The sequence below is a fragment of the Gracilinanus agilis genome, chromosome 2, assembly GCF_016433145.1.
Source record: "Gracilinanus agilis isolate LMUSP501 chromosome 2, AgileGrace, whole genome shotgun sequence".
NCBI lineage: Eukaryota > Metazoa > Chordata > Mammalia > Didelphimorphia > Didelphidae > Gracilinanus > Gracilinanus agilis.
Window position 1 is genome coordinate 384,056,721 of NC_058131.1, and position 16,949 is coordinate 384,073,669.

The following is a 16,949-nucleotide window of genomic DNA, read 5'->3' on the forward strand; positions in this document are numbered from 1 at the left end:
CCTTCTTCCCTTTGTTCCTTCTTCCCTTTCTTTCTTTCTTTCTTTCTTTCTTTCTTTCTTTCTTTCTTTCTTTCTCTCTGTCTCTCTGTCTTGTCTGTCTCTCTGTTTTTTTCTTTCTTTCTCCCTTGCATTCTGTCTTAGAATCAATACTATCTACTTGTTGCAGGGCAGAAGAGCAGTAAGAACTACATCTTTTCTTTCTTCTTTTTTTTTTTCCTTACTGTATTAACTACCACCATTTACCCTTATGTCCCTGGACACTCTCCCTAGTTTTTTTTTTTTTTTTTTTTTTTTTTTTTTTTTTGGTTTGTTTGTTTGTTTTTGTTTTCATCTGTAGTGTTGAGAGCAAAGAATTTGCCAAGGATCAGGATGAAAGATAGTACAGATATGTCAGATGGAAGCAAACTTCAGTTTAACCTCCCTTAGTCTCCCATGGGTCTGCAAAATTATTCTTAAACAAAAACAAACAATCTATCCCTCCTCCCCCCATTATTTTTGTCTTTTAGGCTGTCTTTCCTCAGAATGCTGAGCAATTGTAAAGATTACAAAATGCAGCCATACACACCCAGGCATCCCAGATCCAACCCCCTATCTAGGAAAGTGTGCTCAGCAAATCCTGTATCTTGAGAGGCCATTTAAGAGGAGATGGAAAAAAAAAAGTGTGAGGCAAAGGGAGAAACGAAACTCCAAAAGCTTGACCCTGTCAGCGTTCTAGCATTTATAAGCAATGTATTTTGGAAGGAGACATAGAATCTAAGGGTCAGGAATCAGCCACAATGACCAGTGGAGTGCTGTTTCTCTGGATGGTTTTTGAGCTCTGTCTGAGTAAGTGTTCTGAGTTTTGCTGGCCACAGCTCCCCAGAGGGTGATTCACCAGTATGCACCTTATGCTTCTGATGGATTGTTGAAATGCATGACATCCCTCAGGAAAGAATAAGGTGGTTCCTCCCTTTTTATAATGGGTTCTCTTCTGGACTTTTTTTTAAAGTAGGGGGTCATCCCTCTGCTGCCTTTGGACTTTGTGGGAGGTGCTCATTCAGCAATTTAAAAAGAAACGGATGCAAGGGGGTGACTTAAAATCGAAAGCAGATAATACTTCAATAGAGGCTGTTCTTTCTGCCATAAGTCACTGGGATGTTTATTCTGATCTAAGCCCCTTTCTGTCTTATTAGCTCTATTGCTGTCTGCTGTAGTCAGAGGACATTTGGGGAGGCAGAGAAGCTTCAGGGGATTTGGTGGTGCATAAAGGACAGATAAAGGACAAAATGTGGACTAGAGGAAAGAGCACCAAGATGGAAGTTTAAGAAATAAGGATTTTAGCCCAGGCTCAAAGCGAAGAACATAGAAGTCGGTCTGAATGGTGTAGGTGTGGCAGAAACACTGGATTTGGAGCCAGAAGACCTGGGTTCATCCTAATTCTTTTAATTATTATGTCTGACCTTGGGCAAGTAACTTCCATTTTGCAGACCTCAGAATCCCCCTCTGGAAAAAGTATGAAGGTTAGTGGAGATTGCCTCTAAAGCCATTTCAGCTCATTCCAATGTTTCAGTTGAATTGAACTGACTTGAATCAGTCTGAGATTCCAACTTAATGTATTAAACTAAGTTAGCAAATAACTTTGGCTTTTTTGTGAGCTAATGAAAAGAGAGTTGGACTGAGTGGGTTCAACAGATCTAATTTGACCTGGCTCTGTCATGTTGCACTTGGCTAAATCACTTGATAATACACAAAAGCCACAAGTTCAAGTAATGTTTAAGCATATTCTAATATAAGTATTATGAAGTCAGTATAGTCTTGTGGGAAGCATACTAGACATGGGGTTAGAAGGCATAGCCCTGCATTCTAACTTTGTTCCTGAGGAGTTGTGTGATCTTGGGCAAATTATTTTACTTCTTTAGACCTTGGATTAATCAACTATAAATGAGAAGGTTGGAATAGATCATCTCTAAGATCTCTTCCAGGCCTAAATCTGTGATTTGTAGGCACAATTTCAGGCTCTAGAAGTTTAGTCTTAAGGGTTTAAGGGTCATGTTTTATGTTTAAGAAAGTTAAACAAATTAAAAACAATTGATATCTTTTGCTTTTTAAAACATTCACTTTCTTTATTTAAAAAAAAAAAAAACAACAACCCTTGCTCTATGTCTTAGAATGAATACTAAATATTGGTTCCAAGATGGAAGAATGGTAAGAGCTATGCAATGGGGGTTAAGTGATTTGTCCTGGGCCACAGAGCTAGGAAGTATCTGAGGCCATATTTGAACCCAAGACTTCCCCTCTCCAACCTTGGCTTTCTATCCACTGAGCCATTTAGTTGCTCCCAAACACCTTCATTTTCAAATATTTCAAATATATCTCTACTACTCAGAGAGACATCCCATCTAACAAAGAATTTTCAAAAGGGGAGGAAGGTTTTTTGTTTGTTAATTTTTATCTACAGATATCATACCTATGGGTGAGACTAACAAAGCTTACGTATATCTCATTTCCTGATTTACTGAAAAATGGTAAAAATCTTTTGAATCATCTATCTTAGCCAATAAAATAAGAACTTGGTTTTGACCACAAATTCTTACTTCTTCTAGCCTAGTAATGTGAAGAATGAAAACAGTATTCTACCTGTCTTTGAAAACATCCCACGTTCATTCTAGTCATGTGGGCAGTAACTTCTAGTAGTCATTTTTTTTTTTTTTTTGCCCAGAGGGTTTTCCTTACTCCTCTTATACCTTAAATCTATCTCAAACTTAATCTATAAAACAGTGCTTACTTATGGGTTCTAGTGGGAAAGCAGATTCAGAAAACTAGATATTTCATGTTTACTTTTAAAGGAAGGAAGAATTCTCTAAAGGGCAACATTTCTTTTAAGTCTATTGACCCCTTCTCCTCCTTGGAATTCCCTACCCAGGGCCTCTCTTCTGAGAAATTGCACCATGTTCCACATTTTCCCACCAATCCCTAACCCTAATCTCCAAATTCTCAATCTAGACTTGTGCATTTTATATAATAGGACGCTATTCTCTATTTTCATAAGGGAGTGACTAATTAAGATGATAAATGATTCCATTGAATTGAATTGAATTCAATAAGCATATACTAAGGATCTACCATATGCCAGGCATTATACTTCATTAGGGATACAAAGACTAAAATTAAAACAGTCCTTGCCTGCTAGGAACTTACTTTCATCACTGAATCCATGCTAATATTTACAATTTTTATTTATTAAAACTTTTTTTTGATATACATTTTTTTTCATATTTTGATATAATGTTCCTTTTTAAATGCCATACTCTCCTTCCACTGTTCAGCAAACCATCCCTTCTAACAAAGAATGAAAAAGAGAAAAAAAATTACTTCAGCAAAACTAATGCATCAATCAGCCAAGTCTGACAGTATGTGTAATGACCCCCACCATTGTCCCCAACCACTGCAAAAAGGGAAAGAAGGTACATTTCAAGATTTCAAATCTCTTGATCATTTTATTTGTTCAATGTTCAGATTTTGATTTTAAAAATTCTTTCCATATATATTATATATGTTGTTTTCCTGATTCTGCTTACTTAACTCTGTATTAGTTCATATAAAGTTTCCTATGTTTCTCTGGATTTTTCATATTTATCATTTCTAATCATGAAAGAACATTTCATCCCATTCCATTTGCAAACCACAATTTGGCTATTTCCCAATTCATAGGTCACACTAACATTTTAAAGGACTTTGAAGTTTTAAAGTCTTGCTCTTTGGCCCCATTTCTCTTTCACCTTCCAGGTAGCATATGCTGCTTTTCCTGGACTTTCCTTATTCAGTTGTTAGTGCTCCTTCCCATATTACTTTGTCTTTACTTAATACATATATATATACATATACATATGTATATATATGTGTGTGTGTATATATATACATATATATATTTATATATTCGTATTACTTACCTGTTTACTTCTTGTTTCCTCCCACAGGCTATAAGCTCTTTGAAGGTAGGGACTATTTCCCTTTTGCTTTTGTAACTGTGGTCCTTAGAATGGTTCTTGGATCACAGTAGGTAACTAGCAAAGCTTGAGTGAATAAATTTTAAATGTCCTTGTGGAGATCATGTTTCATCTTTTTCAGTAAGCCCCAAAGAGTGATCCTAATGATGAAGATTTTCAGGCCAGAGTAGATGATAAATCAAAGGAAAATCTTAAGAGTCCCCTCACCTCTTACTTTTTAGATGGCTGCTTATGCCTGACTACTCTAACTCTGGTAGGGGGAGGATATTATGTACTTTCAAGTGGAGAAACAGAACAAAAGAAGGCATGTGTGAATCTAGTTATACTTTTGTATGATCATCCAATTTCTTTAAATTCAATGGGCAAATTTTAAAAAAATTGTTTATTTATATCTACGTAATGGTGAGGCACCTATGTCCTTTTCTCTAGGCAGGAGGCAGTTCTTTGCTACATATAATACTTTTCTTTGTTAGCTCACTTGATTGGATGACTACACTCACTGGAAGTCAGTGGGTTTAATGTTCTATAGGAATGTGGAACATCAACCCCTGAATCTCTTTTTGTCACCCAGGAACTCCATTTCTCCACGAAAGAGAAGGGAGTGATGAGATGGTGGAATATCGCTACATGATCTCATGGAAAGATTGCTAGATTGAGTGCCAGAGAGCCTGTGTTTGAATCTTGGCTCTAACTACTTAAAGAACCTACAGTTTTCAAGCTGTAGTGACCTTTTGAGTGGTGGCTAATTGTCTGAAGGTCTCCTAAAAAGAGAAAAATTCAATAGGATAGAGAATGTTATTAGAGATTTTATTATGATCATAGGACCTAGAGCTGGAAGCGTTCAGTGGCTCATAGAATCTTACACCTAGAAATGGAAAGGACTTTTGAGATCATCTAGTCAAGTCCTCCCATTTATTAGGTGAGAAAACCAAGGCCTTCAATGGCAAAATGACTTGTTCACACAGGTAATAAGCAGTGGTTCTGGGATTTGAACCAAGGTCTTACCTCCAAATCTAGCATTCTTTCTGATATACTCAATTCCCTCATGTCCTTAAAATTTTAATAATTCTTTATGACTGTTTACAAAGAGAAAGTTAATTCTTACACACACACACACACACACACACACACACACACACACACACACACACATCCCTGGCTTCTCTCATGTACTGTAATAATGTTCAGTCAGTTAGTCAGCAAAGCATTTTTTAATCCTTACCTTCTGTCTTAGAATCTATACTAAGTATCAGTCCCAAGGCAGAAGAATGGTAAGGGCTAGGCACTTGGGGTTAAGTGACTTGCCCAAAGTCACTGGCAGTGTCTGAGGTCAGATTTGAAGCCAGGACCTCCCATGTCCAGGCCTGGATCTCTATCCACAGAGCCACCTAGTTGTCCCCATACCTTGTGCTTTTGAAGGTTATAGCTGGAGACTCAACTCTTGCTCATCCTGCCAATGTTAAAAAACTTCAAATTCTAGTCTGGTGATAAGCTGCCTGTCATATGGAAACCAGACTAGTTAAGTACAGAGAAGTTTATCTTTATATTTCCCAGATGGTAATTAGTTGTTTTTATTTTTGTAATAGTGACTTGAAAAAGCCTTCTAATAAGGCTAAGAGAGATTTGGCAGGTGTTTCTCTACTCACAAAGTATTGGACCCTGGAAGCAAGAGGGAAGATACTAAAAATGTGCAGAACACTACAAAAATAGGTGCCAGCCTGGGAAAACACACCTTGTTCCCCTCATTGCAGAGATAGGAGACCACAAGGGTGGAGTATTATATCCACTATCAGACATGTAGGGATAGCTAGAAAGTACAATGGATAGAATAGCAGGCCTAGAATCAGGAAGACTCATCTTCCTGACTTCAACCCAGCCTCAGACATTTACTAGCTGTGTGACCCTGTACAAGTCACTTTACTCTGTTGGCCTCAGTTTCCCCATAATGAACTGGAAAAAGAAATGGCAAACCATTATCTTTGCCAAGAAAACTCCAAATGAAGTCCCAAAGAGTTGGACACAACTGAAGTGACTGAACAACAACAAAATGAGGCATGGTTAATATGGAGGCTCATTTTGTTGACTTGTTTTTTTATTTTTTCATTTTTAATCCTTGTCACAAGGTGAGGGAGATGATAAGGATATTTTTGGAGAAAAAGGTGATGCAAAAACACAGTTGAAACATTGAAACAAAACACCCAAAGGAATACATTCTAGCAAAAAACATAAGCAAGGGTGGAATGTCCAGAAGCATTAGGCTTCATCCCGCTGACTATCTCTTAAGTGGATGCCATTGTTTGTAAAAGGATCTGGATGGGAGAATATGAACTGTTAAGTGCAAATTCATTACAATTGCTAGAAAATACGTTTGTTGCCTAAGTCCTTTTTTTGGTGGTCGTTTTTTTTTTGCAGTTTCAGTAGTGTATCTGTGTGAAAAGGACAGCATAATATTTTTGCAATTTGATAGTGATAATATAATGGAAGAATTGGGATGGATGTATCAGCAACTGTAAATAAGGATCCATGCTAAAGAAGCATATAAATAAAAATATAATCACGTTCAAGGGAAGTATTAGTAGTATAAATGGGGCAGCTTAGTGATGCACTGGATAGAGGGCTGGGCCTGAAATCAGTATGACTTTTCTTCTTGAGTTCAAATCTCACCTCAGACAGTAACCAGGCTGTGTGACCCTGGAAAAGACACTTAACCCTGTTTGCCTAAATTCCTTCATCTGAAAAATGAGCTGAAGAGGGAAATAAACCATTCCAATCTCTGCCAAGAAAACCCCAAAAGGGGGCAAGAAGAATTGGACATGACTGAAACAACTGAACAACAAAAAAAGTCATATAATTGCTATTGGAGGAGCAGTAGAAGATTTAGTGTGCTTGACATGATTTTTTCTCTTTTTTTCTGCAGCTCAGGCCACATCACAGACCGTGACAGGATTCCTGGGTCATTCTGTAAAGTTGCCTTGCTCCTACAGTGTTTCAGCTAAAAGCACTCGAGTGATGTGCTGGGGAAAGGGTTTTTGTCCCAATAGCAAATGCAGTGGAGAGATTGTCAGGACTGATGGAAATCGAGTGACGTGGTCCAAGTCTTCAAAATATCAACTTCAAGGAAATATTGGGAGAGGTGATGTGACCCTGACTATTCAAAACACAAATGAATTAGATACTGGAACATACTGCTGCCGGATAGAGGTGCCTGGGTGGTTTAATGATATCAAAAAGAACATAGTTCTGCTACTGGAGAAAGGTGAGCCCAAACTTGTGTGTTTGGAAGGTAATTCTCAGATTTATGAAATTCAGTGTTGCTTTGTTTAGAAAGTAGTAGTAGATGATAATTAACTAGTGTATGCAGTAGCAAAGACTGTGTTGCCAGAGCAGACTTAGTTTATCTTCCTGAGACAAAATTATAGCTGATAAATCTTTTTTTACTTTCATATCTTTTGTAATTTGAGTTATTTGTATTTATAAATATACCTACAGGTTACAAACACATGAACTTATAACAGATAGGATGAAAGTGTATAATTGAACTGATAATGAGTAGACAACTCCACAACAATTTGAATTGACTTACTGATCTCAGCAGTTGATGTATCTGTTTCCTTGTCTACTAAAAATAAGTGAATTTTTCTTGGCTTATTAGAATTAGGCAACATTCACATTTAAGTAAGTCCTGGAGCTGTAGAATAAAATCATAGCCATCTTACCAAAATCTGAAAATTTTGCATAGTGGAATCTTCTGGTACTAAAAATTTGACATTCTTAGCTGACTGCTTTCTCTGTTTTTGTGCTTATTTCTAAATCTGTATTTCACTTGAAATTTGGTGTTGGATGTGTCTTCTATTTGGTCACTTCAGCTCCAACAACAACTCGTCCAACTACAACCACTCGTCCGACTACAACCACTCGTCCAACTACAACCACTCGTCTAACTACAACTCCTCTTCCTTCTACAACTACTCATCTGGTTACAACACTTCTTCCAGCTACAACGACTCTTCTTCCAACTACAAATCCTCTTCTTGCTACTACTCATCCAGTTACAACAACTCATCTGACTACAGCACCTCTTCCTGCTACAACCCCTTATCTGGCTACAACAATTTGTCCAACTACAATGGGCACAAAAACTCTCCAAAGAACCACTTCAGCTATTTCTAACCTACCTATGACACACCAGCTATCTACAATCACTCTCAAGTCAAACACAGCAGTTCTTCCTTGGAAAACAAATACTAATCAAGCAATAACCCCAACTCTGACTACTCTCCCACTGACAGAAGTTGCCCCTATGACTACAGGTATAGAACATGATCAGAAGTCTTCTCTTCTTCCTTTTAGGTTTACTTGGATTCCTGGGAATAGAATCCAGAAGGATTCTTTTTTTTAAGCAACCCAAGAAATGCCAGATTATGTCAGTGCTGTAATCTATTAAGACAGAGCTAACTCTGACATAGAGAATGAAGGATAGTTCATGGGATGGCATGATTTTCCTTTATGATATCAGTCTCAAAAGTCCAAGTACAGGTGTTCCCAAATATCTTTAGATTCTGTTACATGTCTATCATCTAGAATTATATCTATGATCTTCTTGAACTGATTTTAAGTTTTATCTTCACCATCTTTTGGTATATTCAATTCTTTAAGTTCTGTAGGTTTGAGAAGATTTTTCTAAGTTATGATTGTGTTTTAGTCTCAGGTGCTGGTCTGATAACAATGAAAAAAAAGTTCATGTGATAATACAAAGGCTCTCTTAGAAGCTCTTTTATTTTATTTTAGTTTTTTTTTAAAACCTTTACCTTCCATCTTGGAGTCAATATTGTGTATTGGCTCCAAGGCAGAAGAGTGGTAAGGGCTAGGCAAGGGGGTTAAGTGACTTGCCCAGGGTCACACAGCTGGGAAGTGTCTGAGGCCAGATTTGAACCCAGGACCTCCCACCTCTAGGCCTGGCTCTCAATCTACTGAGCAACCCAGCCACCCCTAGAAGCTCTTTGAAAAGCTGCCTCAAACTAGACAACTTAAATTCTTATGTCAATGGATCTATGATCTCATGAGTGTGAGTATTTCTCTTCACTCTTAAAAACACACAATACTTACTTTCTGTCTTAGAAAAAATAGAAAGCTACCGGAATTTTTTTTTTTCCAGAGAAAGGTATGACATGGTCAGGTCAGACTTTAGGGAGAACAGTTTGACATCTGAGTGGAGGATGAGTTGGAAAGAGTTCAGACTTGAGGAAACCAAAAGAAGTCTATGTTGCCAGTGCATGTTTGAGTTGCACCAGGATTGCAACAATATCAGAAGAGATAAAGTAATATTAACAGGATTCAGTGACTCTTTGAATGTAGAAGAATAAAAGAAAGGGAGAAGTTGAGGTTGACACAGCCTGGATAACCTGGAGGATGGTGGTGTCCTTGACAGTTACAGGAGAAGTTACTAAGAAGGGAAGGTTTTGGGAATAAAGATAATGAGTTCAGTTTTTGGATATGTTAAGTTTAACGTGTGTCAGGACATCCAATTTGAAATGTCCAATAGGTAGTTGAAGATATGAGACTGGAGATCAGAAGAGAGGAATGTAGGGAGAAAAGGATGCTAAAGCCAGTTCTTTAGAAGTCATCCACACTTAAGGAGTTAGGAAGGGATAAATGGTTTAGAACAGAGGACAATAAAGAAACAGACAAGAAGGAGGAAATAATAAATAGTGTAAAAAAGTGCAGAGAAGTAAAAAATAAAGACTAAAAAATGGCCATTAGTTTTGGAAATTATTTCTGTAATTCCTTTTCATTGATGTACTTAAGGAGCATAGCTGCCCTCATCTCATTACCTCAGTGTGTGTCAGCAGGCAGGTGGTTGAGCTGAGTGGTAATATGTTCAGTCATTTTTCAGTCATATCTGATTCGTTGTGACCCCATTTGGGGTTTTCTTGGCAAAGATATTGGAATGGTTTGCCATTTCCTTCTCCAGCTCATTTTATAGATGAAGAACTGAGGCAAACAGAGATAAATGACTCTTGCAGAGACTAGCAAATGAATATCTGAGGTTGGATTTGAATTCATAAAGTTGAACTTTTCTGATTCCAAGCCGAGTGCTTTACTCATTACATACACCCAGCTACCTGAGCTCAACTGCCTTCCCCCCCGACCCCTATATTTTAAGTTACTAGAGAAGCAATTTGTTTTTCAAAGACTTAGCAACCTGATTTCTCAGTTCAAGTTTCTAGGCAGCTGTGAAAATAAGTGAAGTTTCAACTTCTCCCCATTCAGGAAGTTCTCTCCAAATCTGTCCTTGATGTTTATGTAGGTTCTTCCCCATTCACTGCTGGGACCAGCTCATAGTCAACCACAGCTGCCTCTCACATCTCTTTCTGGAGCTGGTTACTCTTGGGCAAAGCCTAGAAAAATTATACCTACTTGGGTTACTTGATTTCTTTTCTGATTATTTATATTCATATCTTTCTTATTATCCTTTTCTGGTGCATTGAGGCTATATTTCTTTCCTCTTAAAGGGGAAATGTGAGTTTTTTTCTACTGAACCAGAGAGGGGAGAAACCAATTAAAAAAAAACACATTTTTTTTGTTTTCCTTTTTGAGGGTTTTGTTTTTACATCACCTAGATTTGTCAGGATTTGTCCTTCTGTTTCCCTTTTCAGGGAGCTATTGCTTATGATGAATATTTAAAAAAAATTAAGAGACAAAAACAAGATGCACAAAAATGTGTACAACCAATCAACATATTGAAAAGTTCTTATGTTATATATAATGTTTCATGCCTGGGAACTTCTTCCCCACTTCTAGAAAGGAATGGAGAGGGTACAATGGGGGATATCTTTTCAAATCTATTTTTTGGTGTCAAGCTTGTTCATTATAACTTCTAAATATTGTGTTTTGTTTTTTGGTGGTTCATTCCATTTTTATTGTTGTAGTCATTATGAACTTTGCTTTTCTGTTTCTATTTCACTTTGCATCAGTTTATGTAAGTCTTTCTATGTTCCTTTGTACTCATCATATTCTTCATTTTTTATAGTACAGTGAAATTCCATTACATCCATGTAATATGATTTTTTATGGTCTATTTCTATTTTCTGCCCTCCCCATCATCATTTTCTATCTCATTTGCTATGAAATCTCCTCTGTGGGTCCATGTTCTCTCACTCTTCTGGATATCATTTACCACCAGGAGCTCTGATTCACCTCCTGAATCCATTGTGGATTCTCTCTCTCTCTCTCTCTTCCCCATACAAGTATTTTTAAATGGCACTCCCTACTCACCATTGAAATGAGATTTCCCTTTTTCTTCCACCCTGTTTCAGTCCTTCCCTTTGCTATCTCACCTATTTTCCCATAGTAGCTCTTTCTCCTCAGAGTATATAGGAGTTATTTTCATTTCACTGTTTATTCATGACTTGATTTGGGTACACCACACATTCCCTTCTACCTTATTCCTCTTTCCATTTTTATGTTTTCCCATTCTGTAGTTTAATCCCACCAAAACCAAAATCAAAACCCAACATGTTGTTTCACCTGTGGGAAGGGTGTTAAGTCTATGGTCTTTTAGGCCTGATCCTCCCCAAAAGATCTTTTATTTAAGTACCACTTACCTCTTTATTTCTTTGTGTACTTTAGAGAGAAATCTTATAATATTTGCAAAACTTGCTTTTTTGTTTTTGTGATTTTAAAACCTTTTGTCATTTTTTTCTTTTAGTTTTTTCACCCCTTTGAAGAGAATTTATTTTGTTACTTATGCTTTTCTTGGTGGCTGTATTTATTAATTTTTTATGGTTCTATTTTCTAAGGGTGCTTTCAGAGCAAATAATCCATGTATTCATCCATCTACCCATCTACCCATCTACCCATCTATCTATCTATTTATCTATCTATCTTTCTATCTATCTATCTATCTATCTATCTATCTATCTATCTATCTATCTATCTATCTATCTATCTATCTGTGTGTGTTTGTCTAGCTCTCTCAGAATGCTTCATATGTATCTCTTCTATTGACTATCCTTTATATATATATGTATATATATATATATATTAATTGATTAATTAAGAAAATTTTTCCATGGTTACATAATTCATGTTCTTTCCTTCCCCTCCTTGCACCCCCTTCCATAGCCAATGTGCAATTCCATTGGGTTTTATGTGTGTCATTGATCAAGACCTATTTCCATATTATTGATATTTCCACTAGGGTGATTGTTCAGAGTCTACATCCCCAATCATATCCCTATCAACCCATGTGATCAAGCAGTTATTTTTCTTATGTATTTCTGCTCCCACAGTTCTTCCTCTGAATGTGGCTAGTTTTCTTTCTCATAAGTCCCTCAGCCTTGCTCTGGATTCTTGCATTGCTGCTAGTAGAGAAGTCCATTATGTTCGATTGTACCACAGGGTATCAGCCTCTGTGTATAATGTTCTCCTGATTCTGCTCCTTTCACTCTGCATCAATTCTTGGAGGTCATTCCAGTTCACATGAAATCCCTCCAGTTCTTTATTCCTTTGAGCACAATAGTATTCCATCACCAACAGATACCACAATTTGTTGAGCTATTCCCTAATTCAGGGACATTCTCTCATTTTCCAATGTTTTGCTGCCACAAAGAGCATGGCTATAAATATTTTTGTACAAGTCTTTTACCTTATTAACTCTTTGGGGTATAAACCCAACAATGGTATGCTGAATGACTATCTTTTTTAAAAAAACTGATTATTAGAGGTAGGTTTGCTAGGGATATCTCTTGAATTGTATCTTGAGCTCCTTTGCTCTTTGGAATACATTATTCTGTGATTTCTGCATATAGAATAAATTCAAACTTTATTTCCTTTATATTTGAAGATCTTTCTTCTGGTTACATGTAGAATTTATTTTTTATTGTAATTGGTCAATTTAATCACTTTATATCTTGAGTTTGCAGCATTAAAAAAATTTCTAGAGGTGATCTATGAATTTTTTTTTAAACCCTTACCATCCGTCTTGGAGTCAATGCTGTGTATTGGTTCCAAGGCAGAAGAGTGGTAAGGGATAGGCAATGGGGATTAAGTGACTTTCCCAGGGTCACAAAGCTGGGAAGTGTCTGAGGGCAGATTTGAACCTGGGACCTCCTGTCTCTAGGTCTGGCTCTCATTCCACTGAGCTACTGTAAGAAATAAAATGGTTATAAAAGGATAGATTTAAAAATATTATGGTTTTAAAAGATTTATTGGTAGCCATTAGAAAAAATGAAGCCATGTGCCATGCTGAGAGTCATTTTTAAAGACCCGAGTCTTGTTACCTCCCTTCCCCATCCTGCTCCACTCCAAATCACCAAAGAGGCAGAGGGAGGAGTTACCACCAATTATAAAACAATAAGGTGACCACATTAATGTGGAGGCGCAGGAGAGATTAAAGGGGATTTTGGGAAAACTAAGGAATTATGGGGGATGAAGTCCAACGTTCAAAATCTCCATTTATACACTACCTAGCTGCCCCCATTTATGTATGGATTCTTTTGATGGGCATCTTCTTTCCTGTGTTCAGAAGTTCTGGACAGCTTTCTTATATTATTTCTTGGACTATTGTGTTTAATATTTTTGACTTTCCATGTTCTTCATATTGAGCTATTATTCTTTTTTTTTCCTTAGCTTTCATTTTAGAATCAATACTATGTATTGGCAGCAAGGCAAAAGAGCAATAAGGGCTAGGCGATTGGGGTTGAGTGACTTGACCAGGGTCCCATAGCTAGGAAATGTCTGACCCCTATTTCAGCACTGATTTTAATAACATATATCCTTACTACTAAAATAGAGCTATAGCACCTCATAATTGCAGACTTTCTAAGATATTTGTTCTTGAAAAAGACTAATACATTTCCTTTTAATGAGTGTTTTGTCTTTTCTGATTTTTATGCCACAGAGATCAGAGAAATAGATTTGAGATTGGAGGCATATCTCATGTGCTGTTTGTTACTTCTGAGATACTGATTTATTTAGCTATTAGCCTTGATAAAGAAGTTTAGCTAAATTAATGAAATAATTACCATCCTTGACATTGGTAGAATGTTTCATACAAGCCATAGTACTATTTGTTATCACATATTGATCCTCCCAGTGCCTTGTATGTAAGGCAGGTATGATATTGTTTAGTGTTTTTTGGTTATGTCTGACTCTTCATGATCTCATTGGGATTTTCTTGGCAAATATTTCAGAATCATTGGCCATTTACTTCTCCAGCTTATTTTATAGATGAGAAAAATGAGAGAAACAGGGTTAAGTGACTTATTTAGGGTCACTAGTTAGTGTCTGAGGCCAAATTTGAACTCAGGAAGAAACAGATCTTAACAAGACAGATTTTCCTGACTCCAGGTGCCTTAACTCCATCTCCTGCACTAACAAGCTGCCTGTAAGGTAGGTAATACCGTCTTCATTTTTCTAGATTAGGAAAACTAAGATGCTAGGAGATCAAATAACTTGCCGAAAGCCACATAGACAGCCAGGAGAAGTTAAATCCAGCTTTCCTTCTATTGAGTGCATCTCCATTTGGTGGGGAGGGAAATAGAGAAGAACCCACTGTTTCCATGTTGCTTCTTTTCCAACTTGATCCAACCAATCTTTATTATGTACCTGTTATGTTGTTGTGGGAGCAGCTAGGTGGCATAGTGGATAAAGTTCCAGGCCTAGAATTAGGAAAGACCTAAGTTCAATTCTGACCAGAAATGCTAGTTGTGTGATCTTGGGCAAGTCACTTAACCCTGTTTGCCTCAGTTTCTTCATCTGTAAAATGAACTGGAGAAGGAAATGGTAAACCATTGCAATATTTTTGCCAAGAAAGCCCTAAATGGGGTCATGAAGAACCTGACATGACTGAAAAATAACTGAATGACAACAAATGTGTCATAGGGGTTTGGGAGGTGGGGAGTAGAAAGAATGACAGGGTAATGTAAAAATTTGAGGAAATCAAACAGGTATCTTTTCACTCTACTATCAGTCAGTTTTGTACTGGGCAGAAATCTTAAGTAATTTTATTTTTCAGATTAAATATTTTATTTTTTAGAAAAATTTTCCATGGTTACATGATTCCTGTTTTTACTTTCCCCTTCACCCCCCCCCCCTTCAACTTCCCTTCCCCCATATCCAACATGCATTTCCACTGGTTTTAACATGTGTGATCAGTTAAGACTTATTTATACATCATTGATAGTTGCATTGGTGTGGTCATTTAATGTCTACATCCCCAACCATGTCCGCCTCAACCCATGTGTTCAAGCGGTTGTCTTACTTCTGTGTTTCCATTCCTTCAGTTCTTCCTCTGGATGTGGGTAGTGTTCCTTTCCATAAATCCCTCAGAATTGTCCTGGGTCATTGCATTGCTGCTGGTACAGAAGTCCATTACATTTGATTTTACCACAGTGTATCGGTCTCTGTGTACAATGTTCTTTTGACTCTGCTCCTTTCACTCTGCATCAATTCCTGGAGGTCTTTCCAGTTTACATGGAATTCCTCCAGTTTATTATTCCTTTGAGCACAATAGTATTCCATCACCAGCATATACCACACTTTGTTCAGCCATTCCCCAATTGAAGGGCATACCCTTGTTTTCCATTTTTTTGCCACGACAAAGAATGCAACTATAAATATTTTTGTTCAAATCTTTTTATCTATGATCTCTTTGGGGTACAAACCCAGCAATGCTATGGCTGGATTGAAGGGCAGGTATTCTTTTATAGCCCTTTGAGCATAGTTCCAAATTGCCATTCAGAATGGTTGGATCAGTTCACAACTCCACCAGCAATGCATTAATGTCCCAGTTTTGCCACATCCCCTCCAGCATTCATTATTCTCCCCTGCTATCATTTTAGCCAATCTGCTAGGTGAGGTGGTACCTCAGAGTTGTTTTGATTTGCATTTCTCTAATTATTAGAGATTTAGAACACTTTCTCATGTGCTTATTGATAATTTTGATTTCTTTATCTGAAAATTATCTTAAGTAATTTTTGTACTAGCCCTATATTTTATAAATGTTTCGTTCCTTCAGAATGTCCAGGGCTTGTTTATACTGAGGATAGGGATATTCTTCCATGAAAGCCTTGAGGACCCTTCATCAACAAGTCTGGGCTTGGAGGCAATTAGAATGTTAATAGAGGAATGAAAATTTTTGGTCTTTGTGAGTAAGAAATAGGCAATTATCCTTGAGCGTGAGAAGTGAAACTGGAAGTAAAAAATGAGGGTCAGGGTAGATAAGTGAGCTTTGAACATTAGAATACGGTAATTCGTAAAATGGAGGTCCAGAGAGTTGTAGTCACTTGGTTAACATCTCACAACTCGTGGTCGATCTAGATGGTTTAGATCAATGGTTTCAAACTCAAACGGAAATGGGGCCACTAAACCATATATACATAAGGAGCACTGATAACTGCGCATTCCTGTAGAAAACCAAATTTGATATCATCTATTTTTTAACTGCATTTTTATTTAATTTGTCAGTTATTTCCCAATTATTTTTTAATCTGGTTTGGGTTATGTTTGGGAATGTTGTGTTGTGTGTTTGATTCCTCTTGTCTGGACAATGATATCAAAGTTCTGAGCCCTAGTCAGGAAGCGAAATATATTGACTCTGGAGAACAGTGTGGGTAGTGGAAATGTGAATGTGGGCATCCAAGCCATAATCGAAGAAAATGGCAGGAAAAGTGTGGATGTGCTAGTGTTGTATGTCACTGAAAACAAACTGTTGTGCCATGTGTAGGTATGTGCGTCATTGGTGACACTGGTGTCTTTGGGAAGAGTCCATTCTTTTTGTCTATTTCATACCACTTAGGATTGTGATCTCGGAAGTGAACAGCCATGATCTTAGAACTTAGGATCATAGATACAGAGCTAGAAGAAAGATCAAAGGTCCTCTATTTCAACCTCTTCATTTGACAGATGAGACAGAGGTCCAGGGAGGTTGTGACTTTTCCAAGGTCACCTAATCTACTCAAT

The 16,949-nt window shown here is 37.3% G+C and overlaps 1 protein-coding gene across 1 annotated transcript in view; it reads left to right on the forward strand.

The window, feature by feature from the left end:
- The first annotated feature begins 776 nt into the window (after nucleotides 1-776).
- Nucleotides 777-16,949, forward strand: part of TIMD4 (T cell immunoglobulin and mucin domain containing 4) — a 31,794-nt gene continuing 15,621 nt past the window's right edge. Inside the window, exons 1-3 of the mRNA XM_044661758.1 lie at nucleotides 777-825; nucleotides 6,904-7,242; nucleotides 7,853-8,296. Coding sequence (XP_044517693.1) covers nucleotides 777-825; nucleotides 6,904-7,242; nucleotides 7,853-8,296 — 832 coding nt within the window. The remainder of the gene's footprint in view (nucleotides 826-6,903; nucleotides 7,243-7,852; nucleotides 8,297-16,949) is intronic.